Source organism: Microplitis demolitor, chromosome 1, assembly GCF_026212275.2.
Source record: "Microplitis demolitor isolate Queensland-Clemson2020A chromosome 1, iyMicDemo2.1a, whole genome shotgun sequence".
Classification (NCBI taxonomy): Eukaryota; Metazoa; Arthropoda; class Insecta; order Hymenoptera; family Braconidae; genus Microplitis; species Microplitis demolitor.
Window position 1 is genome coordinate 10,967,908 of NC_068545.1, and position 14,071 is coordinate 10,981,978.

Here is a 14,071-nt window from a genome sequence, read left to right on the forward strand (position 1 = left end):
CCATTATTATTATATTGTTCATAATTAATTTTTATTATTGTTGTTGTAGGTGCTTTGTGATACCGGTGTCCATCATCTGAGGCTTTTATTTATTTTGGGACGATTAGCATTATTCATTTTCTTACCAATCTGGACTTTTTTTGATTTGAAAAGTTTAATTTTTGACTTTGTCACAATGAAATCGGAAAGCTACAAAATTTTATGTCTATTATTATTAGATGGTTTTTTAAATTGGTGCCAAAATATCGTAGCCTTTTCTGTAATGTCGATTGTAACGCCTTTAACTTATGCGGTTGCAAACGCAAGTAAACGAATTTTTGTTATAATAGTTACGCTTTTTATTCTTGGTAATCCAGTGACCGGTCTAAATATTTTTGGAATGTTACTTGCAATTACTGGTGTATTTTTGTACAATAAAGCTAAATATAATCAACGACAAGCACAAAAAAAACAATCTCTCTTACCTAGTTACGTCGACTTAAGTGACAAAGATAAGTCTAAATTTCATAACAATGACTGGGTTGAAGGTACTCGGCGGCTTCTCATAATCTAGCCTTTGAATTATTAAACAATCTGTTATAAATTTGTTTATATTTTAATCCAAACTTTTCATCATTGAGATAATAATTATATTCGCTTCAATTCAATCTTCATTCGTACAGATTTTTTTTTTTCTATTGTAATTATTCATAAAGATGATATTTTTAATAACGACTGAAAACTCGGCAGTAATTTTAACTGAAATTGATATTCTGAAAGTATTCAACGTACATTTTTAGATGATAACAATTCCAAAAATTTATTTTTACCTGGAACTTTTCATAAAATAATCATAGAATAATATCGTAAATAAACGAAAGAAAAATCTGTTATTCAGTAGAATTCTTTAAGTTCTTCATTAATATTCGTTTCAAAAACATTAAGTCTCACAACTGCTAGAGTTTCAATAAGCTCTTGTAAATTTTGTAATGTTTAAATGGTAAATTTCCGAAAAATTATGATTCTTAAATAATAATTGTTGTAAATAAAGATTATAAGTCCTGAAAAATAATTCTTAAATCTCAGAAAAATATTTAAATATTAATAGCTCCAAGTAAACTTCTATCTTCAGGTACGAAAATTCCGTACAGCATCATTCAATTTTACACAGCATTAAGATGAAAGAGTAATCTTGCTTGATTCGTTAATCAGAAGAAATGTTGGTTAAAGAAAAAAAATAATCAGTAAGCACAAAATATGATATTTTTAGAGAAATTAGATTAAATTTTCTATTTGAATTCTCTAGATGAAAGGAAGGATACAAATTTTAATAAATATTTTACAATTTATTTTCAAAAAGAATCATAAAATCAATCATCATTATATATTTATTGTTGAAGAGAAATCAGAGAATTGCCTTGCAAATAATATCATTTTTAAAAGAATCGTTTTCAAAATAATCTTAATGAATATGAAAGCTTATCCTGATTAGAAAGTGCAGATTAAAATGACTTAAAAAGATTCAAATTGAATGATATTTAATACTCATAAATCCTTGAAATGTCAGTTTTTATGGGCGTTTAGCTTTGTGAATAGTTTCAAATCATATTTTCTAAACAATTTTATTATTTTTCACATGAATAACAGTATATTGCATAGTTAGGATACTAAGATAGTCGTTATGTGGCGAGGGCAATGTTTTCGGCACGAGTTGTAGGGCTACAAACGCAGGCTGAAGGCACTATATTTTATTCAACAATTGCCTGATTTACGTGATTAATGACAATCTGCGAAGCGAAGTCTGTGGCTGTTTAGCGACCCGATGCACCCACAAAATTACAACAAGATATCGGCTTTAAAATTCAGAATTCATATTTAATTGATTTCAAATTTACTCGGATATTTTAATTATTAATTTCAATATTTATTAACAAAATAAATACAACAGAACCACGCGGTATAACTCACTCCCCATATGATCAATTGAAGTAACCATATTTAGTGTACTAGCCGTTCAACACGGATTTTGACAAAAAACTTTGTCGTTCAACGAGTTCTTACGGTGTTTAATAGATGGAGTTCAGTTAAAAATTTTAAGACGCGTGGTGAAATGTCATTTGACCACTCACTTTTCACAACGTCGGTGAAAGTCCAGGACATCTATTTTGATTTTACTCAACTTCTTGGCATCGGTCGGTAAACAGCCGTTTAGGGTTCGCATCGCAGACGTCATAAAGCACGCAAATCAGGCGTTGAATAAAAATGTTTATATGATAAAAAATATATGATTTTGTTAATGATTATATAATTTTGACTATACCTAAAACTTATAAAAATAGCTGATGATTGAATAAGAAAAAAAGATAGATCAGAAAGTAACTTAAAATTTTCACTTCACGATACAGTTGGTATTAAACCAACTAAAATTATTAGGTATATAATAATGTCAAAAGCAACATATAAAAATACGCAACCTCCGATAAATTCAAATTTGAAATGAATTTCAAAACACATTAGAAAAATGTCCTAACACAATGGTACACGGAAAAAAAGGATTTATTGGCTCAAGAAATATTTTGCATCATGAATTGAAGACAAAAACTTAGGAGCAGAAAAAATTTCTTGGCGCAATAAATTTCTTCTTGCCTCAAGATAATTTTTGCTTTCAATTTATAATTAAAAAAATTTCTCGGGGTGAGTGAAAATCCTTTTTCTGTGTACTGATATAGTTCTTCCAAAATTATTTGTTGAAAGTGAAAGACATAAAAACTTGAACGATTCAAGATTATAGAACATTAAATTTTCTAAAAAAAAAAGTTTTTATCACTTTCTTATTTATTAGTTATTATCCAAGCATGCAACTTCAAAGTTGCTCTATCAGAAATTCAAAAGAAAGTTCAGTAAATCTCATAAAACACACATTATATAATCAAATAATATATATTAAAAAAAAAGTTATACGATGAGAAATTTCTATTAAGAATTGATTAAAAAAACAAAATTTTATGTTGATGACAATAAATATTTTGAAATTACAATTGGAAGGCAATACTCAGATTGAGTATGTATGACAGTAGTGGTATCGCCACTATAGCGGTCCCCACTCCAAAGTGGAGAGGGATATCGCGCGGCAGTGGGAGCTAGAACAGTGTGAATTGCGCGCTCCCACCGATTTAAATTCTAATAATGCTAATAATAATAATAATAAAAATAATAATAATAATAATTATTTATTTATTTCTTTAGTAAAGCTATTACAATAAAACACACATTATTTTTTTTTTCTCTACAATCTCAGACATTAATATTAATTTAATTAAAATTAAAATTTCTCTTTTATGAAACATTTCAGACATCTTTTAAATATAACTAATCTATTTTCTTGTTTCAAACTATCTGGCAGTTGATTATAATAATTAAAACCACCATAGGTTAAACAATTCTCAGCCGCTCGTGTTCTTGTATGCAAAACGTCAATTGATAATCCACTTCTAGTGTAGTATTTATGTTTATCACAACCTCTAACTATACTATCAAATATGTATTTAGATTCTTTATTTATAATTATTTTATGAATCAACATACAGCAATTATAAATCATTCGTTATTGAATTGTCATCCATCCTAGTGTTTTTAACATCTTTTTGATACTAACATATTTACTTACACATAAAATTAGCCTCATAGCCCTATTTTCGACTTTTTGCATCTTATCAATGACATTTTTCTTATAATTCAACATTATACTACGGCAGTAATCGAAGTATGGTGCGATTACCGATTTATATATAATACTTTTAGCCTAACAGCTTATTGAATTGTTTAAACTATAAAAAATATTTAATTTTTTTGCTACTTTGTTAATAGTAGAGATAGAATTCTCTTAAAAATTCAATTTATTATCAATTATTACCCCCAAGTACTTAGTAGAAGACACCTCATTTATTCTTTCATTATTCATCATAATTTTACATATATGTTCGCAATCTTTCTTTTTTTCATCATGTAGCAACATAAAAACAGTCTTTTTCACATTAACTTTCAATTGTTTAGATTTTAACCAATATGTCAATTTTAGTAAGCCATCATTTAATTTTCTTTCTATCTCATTTAAGCTTTTACTGGCAAAATATATTTTTGTGTCATCTGCAAAAAGTTTACATTTTAACCCTAATCTTCCTATTTCATATACTATATCATTAATGTAAATAATGTATAATATCGGTCCCAATTGAGAACCCTGAGGCACACCATATTCATTATCGATTACTTCAGATAACGTAGACATGAGTTTGACTCGTTGTTTTCTGTCACTTAGATATGATTTGAACTAATTAAAAACCGTACCTCGTATTCCTATTTTTTCTAATATATTCAACAATGTGCCTCTACATATAGTCTCGAAGGCTCTTGCAAAGTCTATAAATACTATACCTACAAACATTCCTTCGTCTAAACTGTTTTTCCAGTCAATCAAAGAACTTTGGATAGCCGTTTTGTACGAGTAGAATTTTCTGAACCCAGATTGTTCCCCTGCTAAGATGTTATTTTTTTTAACAAACTTCTCTAATTGGACTTTAACAATTTCTTCTATAACCTGTTCCATTATCGGCAGAGTATTTATTGGTCGGAAATCCTCTATATTTATGCTATTCTCAATTTTTTTGATTGGTGTAATTGACATCTTCCAAATATTTGGTAGTTTACCAGTTTTAAGTGAGTTTCTAAACATGTACAAAATGGTATTCGAATTACATTCCCATATTAATCTGACTATATTTACATTAATATCATTACTTGATCCTTTTATTGAATCTAAATTTTTAATTATCTTATCTACCTGATCCCACGAAATATCATCAAACTCAATCCAAAAATTTAAGTCGTTATCATTATTACTATTATTGTCATTTAACATATGCTCTGTACCGATATCTTTAACAATTGCTTTTATACTATTAACAAAGTAATTATTGAATTCATTTGCTATATTTTGTGGTTCACTGATAACTATATTGTCAACAATTATTTTATCAAAATAACTAGTATTTTTTTTTTAAATCCAACTAATTTTTTTATTTCATACCATATTTTCTTCGGATTATGTTAATTGTTATCTGTATTCTTATTAAAATAGTTTTTGTTTCGTCGACAACGGAAATCCGATGTTAATTGTCATCATATTAACGTAAAATAGAAAAAAAGAGAAAAGATAAATTTAATAGAGTCACCATCTGGTGGTGTTTTATCTAATTTCGTCACCACTTTGGGTTGCACCGTAAACGCGCGCGCTCATTATAGCATCGGTTTCGCTGTGCATCATCGTCGCACTCATGCCTTCAGCATATCTCTGTCGCACGGTTGTCTGATTTTCCGTTCGGTCGAACCAACGCACCGGTGTCACCGCGTGTTTCTGCACCAGTTGACTATGAGTCTTACTACCGAGCGCACACACTGTGAGCATTTTGGCTATAATTCTCAAGCTAACAATTCTAATTTCATTAAATAAATTAATTATCTGCTATAATTTAATTGCATCGTAGAGAGATAAGTATTCCTTGACATCATCCAGGTATTAATTGGACTTATTTCATAAAAATTAACCCATATTTTTGTCAATCTTAAATTCCCGTGGGTACTGCGTCGTATTTAAAACAAGTCGGAACCTGTTACGCGTGGGTCCTACCTATTCAACCCGGGATTCATTTCGTGTTTCATTGATTATTCAATTCAATTGTGTTCGGTATTTAATATTAATATTAATATTAATATTAAATAACAACAATACAAATTAACAGTGAATAGTTAATAATTATATATCATTCATTATTATTAAACATTCAGTATATCTTAAGGTGAAATTTCCCGCGTTCGTCATTATTATCATTGTTAATAAATATTCATACCGTGATCAATTACTTAAGTTCAGTATACATTCAAGTAACGGCCTAGTCGCTAACCAATAATCAGTCAATTCAAATTGATCAGATTCAATTAACTGCAGTAAATATTCGTCTCTATCACGAACATAACCAAGTAATCTAATTCAATAGATTTGATCTAGACATCATTCAATTCAACGACTAGTCGCATCATTTTGTCCATCGGCAATAACATTGAACTTCCAACTTCTGCAAGCTAACTGCAATCTATCAGCATTCTGCGCGATTCGAATCGTAAGACCGATCTGATCCGTCGGTAATCTCGCCTCTGCGCATACATATATTCGAAGCTTTCATCAATTACTCGATCTCTAGTACCAAGTACTATCCAATTGTTCCCCAGCGGACAATTGGAATTTCCTTTGCTTATATACAGACGTGTATATCTTGCATATAATTCTTACAACGCAATACGACGATCCAGCATCGCGTAATATCTAACTGTATACGCTCATACACTTATACACATACACTTATACACATACACTTATACATATACATTGTTCTTGTGTCAATTGTTCAACGAGTTATCATCATTCTTCTGATATCAATATTTTCATACCGTTCATTGTAACTTCTTCAAAGGGTTTTATGCCGTAGTGCTTTCCCTAACTTTTTGGGTCCAAATATATTCTTCAATTCGATACCCAATCACGACTTTTATTTAATACTACCCAATTCACCCATTCATCCTCCTCATAAATTAATTTAAACTAGAATACTATTTCAATTTTATTTCAGATTATTTAGATAATTAATTAATAAGTTAAACAATAATAAAAAGGGATTTATTTCCCACTAACAGTTTTTTTTATTAGTTCTTATTTCATTCACAATTTCATTTCTTAAACTTTTATAAATTTTTATATCACATAAATTTTTAGATCTTTTTGCAATAAAAAATGCTTGTCTCTTATCCTTATTTTTTGTACAATATCTTCATTAATCCATGGTTTTATTTCGTAATTTAGTTTTCTAATTTTATGAGTTTTTGGAGCAGCAATATCTAGCGATTCTATAATTTTTCTATCAATATTCTCATACAGTTGTTCAAAATCACGAACATTCATTACATCCTTAAAATCAGTATCATAATTTATATTTAATTTTAATAAGTTATCTCTAAGTAATAGTTTGAAATTATCACAGTCAAAGTTCTAATAATTCCTACTATATACATGTCCTAACTTTTTATTTTTCGGCTTAATCTGATTGATTTTTAGTTCAATAATATTGTGGTCAAAAATTCTTGGCGTCGTTAGTACATTTGTATCGATTTCAAAGTTTGCAAAAACTAAATTTATGATAGTGTCAGAATTTAATGTTGATCTCGTAGGTGCGTCAATATATTGTTTAAGGCCTAAAAGAGCTAAGTCATTTATAATTTTAGATCCATAATAATAATTATTTCGACTAATATCAATTTTAAAGTCACCTAATATAATTAGTTTGCTAGTATCAATTAAATCTTCAACTAATCTAACAATAAATTTACAAAACTTACTTATGCTACTATTCGGAGATCTTTATAAATTACAAACGGTTAAATTAACGGTATTTTTAGTTCGAATTAAAAATCCATGCCACCATAATCCTTGCTTAGTGTCAGCATTATTGAATAAAATGTTATACTCCAAATCTTTCCTAATGTATGTGATTGCACCTCCCGTACGATTGTTTGTGGTGTTCGTACGTATAATATTATAATCAGGAAACTGAATCTCATGCTCCATAACGTCGTCAGAAATATGAGTCTCTGCACACAATGTCAGGTTTTACAATACATAGCCAATTCTCTAGCACGTCTTTGTTTTTGATCAGTCCACAAATATTAACAGACACTAAATAAATATGTGATTCAACGTTTTGCTACTTAGTTAAACTAATATTAGATTCAAATTTCTTCATTAATTTTTTTTAACATCCACATTGTTTGTCAGTTGCCTCGTGGTCGATTTTCAGGTCTGTTGAATTTAATTTGTTAGTAAATCTTATACAGTTTATACATTTCTTCATTTCGTTCTTACAGTCTTTTACATTGCGTTGTTCAGCACAATTTCGACAAGCTATATTTTTCTTACAGTTTTTCGCTACATGATTGAAACCCCAGCATTGGTAAAATTGTAGGATATTAAGATGGTTATATACATAGTAGCTATCCCAACCAATTTTTAATTTATTACTTTTTAAGATAGAGCCATGTATCAGAGGGCTTAACTCTACTATAGCAGAACCTTTATTTTGCGTCTTCATGTACCTTTTAACAATCTTAATATGATGCTTTTCTTCCAGTGCAGATATACTATTTTGATTAATTATTGCGTCAATAAAGGCAGATTCATCCATACTAATTAATCGTTTTTCTAAACCAATAATTTTGATTCTTGGTATTTTTTTATTTATATTTGTTACTTTAAGTGAGTTCCTAAATTTATCATGTATCACTTTACTAATACGTAGCCTGTCTTCTTCTTTTTCAACATCTATGATAATATTTCCATTTAAAGTATTTAAAATTTTATTAACATTAATACCAAGTTCGGTAATATCAATATTGTTTTTTACAAGATTCATAGTGTCTCCGGCATGTTGATGATTGATTGATTTCACCATAATTCTATTCTTATTGTTATTGATTTGAGTAGACCTAACCTCTGAACTGTTCAAAACACAACTATTTTCTTTCGTATGATTCTTAATTTCATTTGTCATTTTTAATTTAAGTGCTAATATATCGTCACGAATAATTTTCACTTCATGAGAAATTTGTATTTTCACAATGTCCTGCAGACAAGCTTTTTATATCTTGAAATTGATCAGCAATAAAGTGTGTTTAAGAGGTTTTTAGAGTAGATGTATTATTAATGAGCATATTATCAAATCTATTTAACATAAGATCTAATTTTTTGTTAAACAAAGTATTTAAATCACCTTTGTTTACGTCGGTTGAGTCGGTTTGTTTACTTGAATCATTATTGTTGTTATTAGTAACCAAATCTTCTAGATCGTATGCATCACCTGAATATCGTCGTTGTTTAAATTTAGTAGATTTTAAATCAAATACATCAAAGGGTCCTTCATATTGAACTAGTTGATTTTGATCATTATATATTTTATGGCAATTTGAATTCGAACAACCCGGATGAAACTCCTCTACACATCTGGTACAGCACTCTACTATCCTTGAGATGATCTTCTAACATCGAGCACATACATAACTGGTTTTTGTTTTGTGTGTAATACTGTTATTATTCATTACAGCAAATATTACACCGAGTACACAGTATATAGTACAAGCGCTAGTCCTCAGGTATCTCAATTGAGAGTAGAAAGTATATATTACGCACGATGCAAACTAGAGTTTGAGTTTTATTTCCTTTAATAGAAATATCACTAAAAGATATAACCCTCAATTTCAGAATTTTTAATAACTAAAAACCCAATTTTTACACAATTGCTGATCAATACATCATGATTTACATATCAAAATGATCAACAAATTTTTCTGCTAATAAAAAAATACAGAACACCGCGAACAAATCACCACAGACATGAAAAATACACACAAAAAGCCAAACAGAATGTCAGCATGTCTACTCAAAATAATAATAATAATAATAATAATAATAATAATAATAATAATAATAATAATAATAGTAATGGTAATAGTAATAATAATAGTAATATTAATAGTAATAGTAATAGTAATAATAATAGTAATAGTAATAATAATAGTAATAGCAATAGTAATAGCAATAGTAATAGTAATAGTAATAGTAATAGTAATAGTAATAGTAATAATAATAGTAATAATAATAATAATAATAATTGGGTAGGTTTTAAAATAATTTTATACCCGTCGATATATTTATTAAACATAATATTTACTGCACATTTAGTTGTTTACATGATTACATATATAATTTTTATTGAATATTGCGATTGCATGATTGAATATAGTGTATTGGTATATCACCACCAATAAAACCTATGTTTTTACGATGTCTTTTAATATTCATAAAGATGTTATAATATTCTTCTACAATTTCATCATTTTTTCGGAACTGGCCGTCAAAGATTGACAAAAATTCAGAGAGTGTAGAATAAGTAGACATATGATGCAAATACATGATAAAATATTCGCCGCACACTTGAGAATCTTTTTGCTGAAGTCGTTAATTGTTATAAGTGAGCTGAGTACAGTTTTTTCTGATCCATCTGATGTGTTCTGGAATGATTGGAGGTAATCCATAGCTATCGAAGTACTATCCCTGCGCGTGTCGATTAATGTAGATGGTAACCCAGCGTTGCCCTGGTTGTTTGTAACCATCTGTATTAACAACTAGAGCGACCGGTTTCGTCAATATTTTTGGAATCTTGTCTGTTGGGTACACACCAACTGTATGGTTCAGAATGATCTAAAGAGCTTTGAATATTTGTACAGTGTTTATCACATAGAAAACAATTTGTGCTGATCATGCGCGGTGTATATTCGGCATTCTTGGAAAATTTTTTGATCATTAGGTATTTCAATTAATTATGATTGCCGTTCATCAACTTTATCACCGTTCATTTCGCCGAGTAACCATTTTTTCAGAATGCAGGCACGTGATAAGGCACACTGGTTATTTTTTTATGTACACGCTGATACTCATGTGCTATGCAGCATACATACAAGATCTGCCTGTGGTTGGTTGTCAAAGAATATAGCGTTTTGAATACTGTCTATATCTATTACTACCCGACACAGGAGAGCCTAAAAACTTTTTAGACACGGCACCTTTACTGTATACATTCGAAGCGTCCCTGGTAAATGCTCGTAAATTGGCGTATACATATCTCATGACAGATTCACCATCGTAACGATGCACACCATTTCTTTTTATAATTAAATTGTTTTCTTTTTGCCGTTTTATATTTAATAGTGAAAATTCAAATTCTGAAGACAGTATCCAATGTCCAATGACGTTTGCTTCCAAACTTAATCATGCAATCTCTTTAGGTAAAAATTCACAATTGTTGTTAAAAAAGCCATTGATGTCCACCACAATATTCATAATGTTTCTACACACAACTGCTCAGAAGTAAATTTACTTGTATACTAAATTTAAAATTTTTATAGCTGTCTTTTATATTCTTTTTACTGCTAATTCAGCATTTTAACTGGTGAAATCACCAGATATTTGTCTGGAGGCATCTATTTCTATAAAGCTATCATACTCAGCATATACTATACAGTTAATCGTTGTTTCTAAAGCTTCAGCGAAACGCACTTCTATTCTAATGCTACCATGGCGTATCAAATTCCATTGTGAATTACTATTTGCTGACAAATCGGCTGTCAAATCAAAAGCAAATAAACAATGCCCATTTGGGTAATCAAAGCGATTTATTGTGTTGCCATCATTTAGAAAATGCACGCCTGTTCCGAAAAAAATAGCATGATAAGCGTCTAGATATTGAACACTGGCTAAAAAATCTGGTTGTAATGGTTTTGTAGGTATTTGACGCCCATCGACAGAAAGTGATAAATAGTTAATATTGAAATGTTGAAAATTAAAAGGATTCAAGCTTTTATCACCATTAAAGGCTTTATTATTTACAAATCCCAGAATAACTCTTTTAGGTATTTGACCCAGTATCACATTATCAATTGTTTCACCATGAACACCTGTATGAATTGAAACTGCTTTTACCTCTAAACGTGTTATAAGATATTTTGCAGTGGTTTTAGTTAGTGATCTTGCGTGGGCAAGTAAAAAACTGGGTGAAATTTTAGCTCTTCTCACAACTAGGCTAGCTTCCTGAATATGGAGAGTACAGTTTTGACCATCAGCACCATCCATAAGACAAAACGAATCACGAGATCTTGTTAGGCGTATGCGCATTTCCACACCATTTATAAGAAACCTTTCTTGGTTATAAACATCGCAGTGTAAATGGCCGATAAAATCTAAAGTTTTTCCACAAGTTAAAAAACTTCGACGTGTTTTGAGACCCTCGTCGGCATTGGCTACATCATCGAAATTACCAGGTGTATCTTCAGCCCAACCCACAGTTGTTAAGTGTGATTCTTTAGCATCATAACCGTAGTTTAATAACGTTTCTATATACGCTCTGTATGCATATAAATTGTTAGGTGTTGACACAGGCTTTTGATTGAATAATACATCGACTTGATTGAACATGGAATGCAATAAATTATTTACAGGCCCGACTTTTGGCGGTGTTGTTGTTGCTGCTACTGCTGCTGCTGCTGTTGTTGGCGAATTTTGTTTTTTAGTTATACGGACACTGAGCATTGTATGAGCGAGGTCGATGTATTCATCGCCTTGTCCTTGAACAACAAACTCAATTGGTGAATTATCCGTTAATGATGAAATTGGCTTGTAATACACCCATTGGGAACCTTCAATCGCTGTTCGAGTAGGTGGCAATGAATACAGCTCCAACTCGGATTATGCGCATTCACATGAATGTATATGTAAAAAAGCCATTATAATCTGCTATTGAAATATGTCATATACACTACGCTGTTTTGCTTTAATATTTTTGACTGTGTTCTTCCGTTTTTTCTTCTGTAGTGTCTTTCTGTGAGATTTTTTCTTTTTATTATTTTTCGATTTTGGTTTAGAACCTTTTTTACTACGTTTCTTTTTCACTACACGACCTCTTTTACTTGGTAACACGCCTATACTGCCAGCATTTAGCGATTGGCTCGGCACATACCCCGACCCTGTCATAAGACTATCAAGTTATTGCTGAGCTTTGCGTTTTAAATTATTACCAGATTCACGGACACGTGTTTGAAAAGATTCTTTAATAGGTACGTCATGATTTAAAATATCATAAGCTATATTCACACCCGACCGCGCGATCACTTTCTCCACGGTGACACTCGTTAATATCCCCAGACAAAATATCCCCGACAAAATATCCACGACAAAATATCCACGACAAAATATCCACGACAAAATATCCTCCGGCATAATATCCCCGCGACAAAATATTCCTGCGACAAAATATCTCCAGACAAAATATCTCAGGATAAAATATCTTCATGACAAAAGACATGTTGACAAAATATCCCTATCGTTGAATAATTAATGAAGAAATGTGTGAAAAAAGGGCGCAATTTTATTGCAAGCGGCTGCATTTAGATATTTTTGTATTTACACACACACAAAATGTCTGAAAAAAAGGCAAATACTATTACACGCATTTGTGTTAACATATGTTTGTGATTACACACACCCAAAACCTGTAAAAAAAAAATCTGGGCATCGGATGGCCAGCCCCGTAACTTCCCGTTGTTTTCGAGCTCTAAGATCTCGAAAACATTAGTATAAATACTCTTCGAGCTCGAAAATACCTTTGTTTCCCTTTTTTATGAGCGTTTCAAGCTCAAAAGGGTTGCGTATTATATTAAAATTGGAAAATTTGGAATCCAAAATAATTAATAAATAACCGTTTTTCACATATTTATTCACAATTATGTTCAATAATTAGCTCAAAAATAAGTTTACGTGATTCGTTGTATCTATATCATGTAAGTATATCATGGTACGAGCGAACATGATGATTTTTAAGAACTCACTTCCAATGACTTACATAAAGAAGAACATATTAGTTTTGAGTTATGTTGTTCAGTAATTATGATGTTATTCAATAAAAGAAACAGATACAGATTTGACATTTATTATTCCGTCAACAATATCTCTCGAACGGATTATGTGATTGGGACGTTCTTGGCAGCAAGGTAAGCAAATTTATAAAGAAAATTGTCTACAATTTGACGGTAAAATAATACTTAACAATTTTTCAAGTAAAATTAATAAGAAATTGATAGACTTATTTTTTTCTTATTATCTTGCATTGCTTTTATTAAAAATTTTGAAGTCAACGTAAATATTCGTAGATATTTTGTCAAAATATATTTTGTCATGAAGATATCTTAGGCTGAAATATTTTGTCTGGAGATATTTAGGTCGCGGGTATATTTTGTCCGGGGATATTAACGCAGGTAACCTTTCCCCACAGCTTTGGCACCACTTTTCAAAAACGGTAGCACCTTCCTAAACAGACCGCCAAGAAAGCTACCAATACCATGACCTCTTTGATAAGGTGAACCTATATAAAACTGATGAATA

At 30.4% G+C, this 14,071-nt stretch overlaps 2 protein-coding genes across 2 annotated transcripts in view; one reads left to right on the forward strand and one right to left on the reverse strand.

The window, feature by feature from the left end:
- Positions 1 to 647, forward strand: part of LOC103579368 (solute carrier family 35 member E1 homolog) — a 30,807-nt gene extending 30,160 nt beyond the window's left edge. The window contains exon 3 of the mRNA XM_008560740.3: positions 50 to 647. Within this exon, the coding sequence (XP_008558962.1) occupies positions 50 to 553 (504 nt within the window). The 3' untranslated portion in view covers positions 554 to 647. The remainder of the gene's footprint in view (positions 1 to 49) is intronic.
- Positions 648 to 11,080: 10,433 nt separating this feature from the next.
- On the reverse strand, positions 11,081 to 12,109 carry LOC128668204 (uncharacterized protein F54H12.2-like). The gene has a single exon (XM_053740556.1). The coding sequence runs from the start codon at positions 12,107 to 12,109 to the stop codon at positions 11,081 to 11,083; it is 1,029 nt and encodes a 342-aa protein (XP_053596531.1).
- Positions 12,110 to 14,071: the final 1,962 nt, after the last annotated feature.